We start from the raw sequence: 5,162 nt of genomic DNA, 5'->3' as shown, positions 1-5,162 counted from the left end.
CCTGCCCAGTCAGCAGGGCGGCTTGGTGGGGCGTGGAACCCGCCGTGGCCTGCGGACGGTCTGGGCACACTGCTCGCTGACGTTTTGTTAGGAAATTCTCAAATCTAGGGCAAGGGCTGCCGAATGTTCGGTGCACCGCCAGCCATTCCCCCCCTCACACGCCCCCCACGCCTCCGTTCTCAGGTGATGCAGGATCCAAGAAATACGGGATCCGGCGAGGGAAACCGGGCTCCTTCCTCTCCTGTCCCCCACCCCCAGCGCCCCTCCCGAGAGCAGACCTGTGCTGCTAGCGCATCCCTGCCTTTCAGAAGTAGCGCATGGGCACAGTGCTGCGCTCCTGTGCGGGGGTCTCGGTGGCTCTGGCCCCCCCTCCTGCCACCCTTCGCCCCCTCTCCCAGCGGGGACCTGCTCTCACATGCGGCGCTGTCTTCGTAGTTGTGGTTTTGCACACACAGCCCAGAGTTCCTTTGGGGGAATTCTTAGAAGTAGAGAGAGTGCGTCAGAAAGGATGTGCCTTTTAAATTTGGGAAGCAGCTGCCAAATTGCCTTCCTTAGAAGTCGGGTTTCAGCTCCTGCCAAGGAGCCTGAGTGCCCGTCTTCGTAGCGGGAGTGGCCAGGAGCCGGGCTGAGGCTGGGGACCCCCGTCCACACTGGGGTTGCCACCTCCCAGCCGCACGCGAGGGTGGGCGTCTCGGAGGCTGTGCCCCGCCCCCCACCACGTCAGTGTCTCCCGTGGGTGGCAGGTGTTTTTCCCGCTTGTGTTTTTGTTTTTTGAGAGCGAGACAGAGCAAGAGGGAGAAGGGCAGAGAGGCGCAGGGAGAAGCCCAAGCAGGTTCCGCACTGTCAGTGCGGAGCCTGAACCACAGGACCACGACCCGAGCCGAAGTCAAGAATCAGATGCTTAACCGCCTGAGCCTGCAGGTGTTCCTGTGTCGTTTTTCTAAATAAAACCGTTAGTGGTGTGTCTTCCCTCGCAGACGCTTTTAGTTTCGCCTGAACTGTTGGGGACCCTGCTGTCTGTGAAACAGACGAGCCGGGCTGGGGAGCCGCCCCGGGCCATCGGCGCCATGGCCTTGGTCTCTGATTTGGGGGTCGGTTTCCGTTGGAAGTGAGCCCATCAAGGCTGAGGGGGTTAGACTGCCGTAGCCCACAGCGTGACCACAGCCCGTGTTGAGGCCCCTCGTTCCCGCAGAGCCCCACTGGCCCTGAGCGGCCCTGCTTGTGGAGAGTGGGGGAGGGGCGGCCATGAGCCTGTGGACTGAGTGCACCCTTGGGGACTGTCCTCCAACGGAATCTGCGGCCCGGACGGAAGCTTGTTGGGCCACGCTGCCCCGGGAGCGTCACTGTGCCGAGGGCGCTCGCTGGGGTTCACCCTGGGTCAGCCCAGCGGGTGGACTTGGAGCCGGGCTGGAAGGTGTCCCCCCCGCCCCAAGAAGTGAGGGAGGCTTGAGGCACATGGCCATCTCCCGCTGCCGGGCTCTGCTCTGTGATGGGTGGGCTGGGCTGGGGACCTCTCCTGGGACACGCAGGGGGAGGGGGTCGCTCCCACAGACTAACCCGAGATGCGGGGTGGGGGGGCTTAGCCCCACTTTGCTCACAAAGCAGGAGGCCCGCTGTGTGGCCCCATGGGGACGACGGAGTTCAGAGGAGCCCCAGGCCCAGCGGAGGGAGGACACAGGAGCCCCTGTCCGTGCCCCCACGTGACCCTGCAGTGCCGCTGGCCCTTACTCAGCCTTCACGGGCACGAGGTGGGGGTGCGGGCACACCGGTCATGAGGCCGTGTGCCCGGGAACGTGGGATCGAACGTGCGTGGGGCGGGGCACACCGTGGTGACAGTGGCCACGCGCCTGTGCCTCTGGGTCTAGCCCCGTGGGCTTGGCTCTGGCCGAGTGTCCGTCAGGCTCTGGGCCTGGGCCACGTCAGGCCGGCTCTGTGTCCCGCAATCGCAGGTGAGCTGGAGGACTCGGGCTCGTGGTGGTCCTTCAGCCGTGTGCTGTCTGCGGTCTCCACCACAGGCCCAGGGGCCCGGCAGAGAGGCCGTCCGGGGCCGTGGAAGATGGGGCTTGGGCAGATCAGCCTGAATGCGTCCTCGCGTGGCCACGTACCCGGGCTGCTTCCCTCCCAGGTGGCACTGAGCTCGTGCTTTGCTCAGGAGTCTCTCTTTCAAGAGGGCAAATGTCCTCTTTAGTCTTCTCTCTGTCTCTGTGGACAGGACGCCTCTAGGGACCCCCCGTGGGTGAGGTCACGCAGGATGTGTCTGTCTGGATTCTGTGACTGCACACGGTGTCCTCCGGGTCTGTCCAGGAGGTGGCAGGTGGCGGGACATCCTTCCTTCCTGAGGCCCAGTCACCTTCCGTTGTGTGGCCGGGCTGCATGCGGTTAATCCATTCACTCAACCTGTCGTGGACACTCGGGACTCTTTCTGTCCTCGGCGGGTATGAGTGACGCCGGCTGCAACTTGAGAGGACGGGTTTCTGTGCCCCGGGCGTCCCCTCCTCCTGGCGGCCCCTGGGGTGGGGGGGCTACTGGACCCCATGGCTGTGTGCGCACACGCGTGTGTGCGCGTGTGACTTCTCAGGAGCCCATGGGGTTGGGGAAGGGAAGTCGGTGTTTCACAGGGACAGAGTCTCAGCTTGGAGGCATGGAAAGTTCTGGAGACAGATGATGGGGGTGGCCACACCACTCTGTGTGTTTGAAGACGCTGAGCTGTGCGCTTGGAGATGTTCAAGGTAACGCGGCCCGTGTGAGGCGTTTTTTACCACAATTTTTTTTCTAAGGCAAAGGTTGACTTCTCAGGAGCGCCACATCTCCAAGTTCACATCTCGTCCTTTCTGGCCAGACTTCGGCTTCTTGGTATCTGGCCTGTCATGAACCTGGGCTCCAGCCAGAGCGGCAGGGAGTGGGGGCAGGCACTGATGTCCCGCCCCACAGGGAAGAGCATCCTCTCGGGGGGCCCACTCGCTCCCCCTTGTGCTGGAAGGCACACAGCCCTTTCCTGCCTCCATGCGCTTTGCCTTCTAGAACATTCTTCTGCCTCCCCCTTCTCCTTTTCAGAGGAGCCTTCCAAGCTGGGCTGAGCCCAGTGGGAGGTGGGTGTGAGCTCTACAAATTCCCAGGGAGCAGAGTGGAGCTGCCGAACCCCATCCCGCACGCACAGGTGTCGGCAGCTTGAGGACTGTGGTCCTACCCCCAGGCCTCAGCACGGGCTTCTTGGGGGCCCGGGGTGGGGGCGCAGTCGCTTAAGCATCCAACTCTCGGTTTTGGCTCCAGCCATGATCTCACCGTTCGTGAGCTCAAGCCCTGCGTCAGGCTTTGTGCTGATAGCATGGAGCCTGTTTGAGATTCTCTCCCTCTCTCCCTCTCTCTCTCTCAGCCCCTCCCGTTGTGAGTGTGTTCACATTCTCTCTCTCTCTCTCTCTCTCTCTCTCTTTCGATAAATTTAAAAAAGGACACAGGCTTCCTCCTTCAAGAGGGAATCCACGCTGGGACCACTGGGACCCTTGCCCAACCCCCCCCACCTCAAGGTTGGATGTAGTCCGAGGGCGGCTTGTGGCTCAGGAGAGTCTGAGGGCAGGAAGGCAACGTGACGGGGTGCATGGATTGGAGGGGTGGACGGAGGCCGAGGGCCCTGGCAGAAGGTCCTTCAGAAAGCGGCCCTGGTCTCCTCCCTGTCACGTCTGCCTGTGGCTTCCCCAGCCTATGGGGTGTCCCCGGCCCCCCACCCTGGGCTCCTGGGAAGGAGCGGGGGGGACTTGGCCATCACCATGGAGTTTCCTGTGGTCGCTGGGCAGTGGAGGGGGCTGCTGACCACGGGCACTAACCCCTCCTGCCCTTCCTGCCCCAGGCTGACCTGAGCCGGCTGACCTTGGCCGGTGGGCCACGCCTGCCCTGCGTCACCATGGACCAGGACTATGAGCGGCGCCTCCTCCGGCAGATCGTCGTTCAGAACGAGAACACAATGCCCTGCGTGAGTACCAGGTGCCCTGCCCCAGCAAGGGGGGGTAGGTCAGCCTCCTGAGTGCAGGGGTGCTGGGCTGGTAAGAAGCATGTCCTCCCCCAGGCCTCTTGCTCAGCAGTGGCTCGGCCACACGCCACAGAGGCCTTCCTTGGGCCTCCTGCTGTGGGGCCACAGGGACCATCAGCTCCCAGGCCGCTGCTTCCAGTTTCCAGACAAGGAGCTGAAGGGCCCAGGGTCTCAGACCTGTGGGCGGGCCTGACCCGGCAGGGCCGTGGTGGCGGCTTGAGGTGGCCCTGTCCTCATCTGCGGAGCTCGGCAGAGTTTGAGGAGGCCTCCTGCCTGGACCCCCCCCTCCCTGCAGCCACGCTGTCATCCTGGGGGCCCCGCTGGGGAGGCGGTGTGGCAGGCAGGCCTTGGCTTCCCGTCCCCTCCCCTGTGTGTCAGAGTCTCTGACACTCAGGGCACCAGGCGTGGATTTGGGGCCCATCCCACCCTGGCGGCCTCATCTTAACCGGATCATGCCTGCAAAAGTGGTGTCCAATGAGGTCCTGTCCCAGGTGCCGGGGGGGGGGGGAGGTGCAGCCCCTAGCAGATCCCTTAGAGAGAACGGACCCCCCTGGGCTGGTTTTCTGGGAGCAGTGCCCCCCCATCCACGCGCCAGCTCCGGGGAGGGAGCCGTGCATCTGCAGGAGACTGTCCTTGCCTGATGGAGACGGGGCCCGTGGGGCAGCAGGGTCTCCTGCCCATCTGGGGTGGCTTAGATGTCAGCAAAGCCCTGTCATGGGTGCCTGTGCTCCGGGGCTCTGCCGTTCTCCAGCGGGTCGCCTCCCCAGCTCGGGGAACAAAGTGAGGCCCCACATGGGCGCTGCCAGCAGTGTTCGGCTCACTTGTCAAAACGCTTCACTTCTGCTATCCGTGTTTCTAAAACGGATCCGCTGGTTCAGCGGCCAGAGGACAAGTGCAAAGGGGGGGGATGGGTCTGGCCTCAGGGTCTGAGAGGGGAGGCCGGGCTCAGCATTTCCATACTGGGGGGCTCTGAGGCACCAACCCCCCCCCACTGTCATTCCAGGTCGCAGAGATGCGGCGAACCCTGACGCCCGCCAACTCCCCCGTGTCCTCCCCCAGCAAGCACGGGGACCGCTTCATCCCCTCGAGAGCTGGCGCCAATTGGAGCGTGAACTTCCATAGGATCAATGTGAGGGGC

The 5,162-nt window shown here is 63.7% G+C and overlaps 1 protein-coding gene across 2 annotated transcripts in view; it reads left to right on the top strand.

The window, feature by feature from the left end:
• The first annotated feature begins 3,653 nt into the window (after positions 1 to 3,653).
• FZR1 (fizzy and cell division cycle 20 related 1) overlaps positions 3,654 to 5,162 on the top strand; it is a 7,969-nt gene continuing 6,460 nt past the window's right edge. Inside the window, exons 1-2 of one of the 2 annotated variants that reach the window (XM_077748474.1) lie at positions 3,654 to 3,967; positions 5,028 to 5,153. In XM_077748474.1, coding sequence (XP_077604600.1) covers positions 3,899 to 3,967; positions 5,028 to 5,153 — 195 coding nt within the window. In that variant the 5' untranslated portion in view covers positions 3,654 to 3,898. The remainder of the gene's footprint in view (positions 3,968 to 5,027; positions 5,154 to 5,162) is intronic. The other variant, XM_077748531.1, reaches the window with a different exon arrangement.

Source organism: Crocuta crocuta, unplaced genomic scaffold (assembly GCF_008692635.1).
Source record: "Crocuta crocuta isolate KB4526 unplaced genomic scaffold, BGI_CrCroc_1.0 scaffold110, whole genome shotgun sequence".
NCBI lineage: Eukaryota > Metazoa > Chordata > Mammalia > Carnivora > Hyaenidae > Crocuta > Crocuta crocuta.
This window is presented reverse-complemented; position numbering and strand designations above follow the sequence as displayed.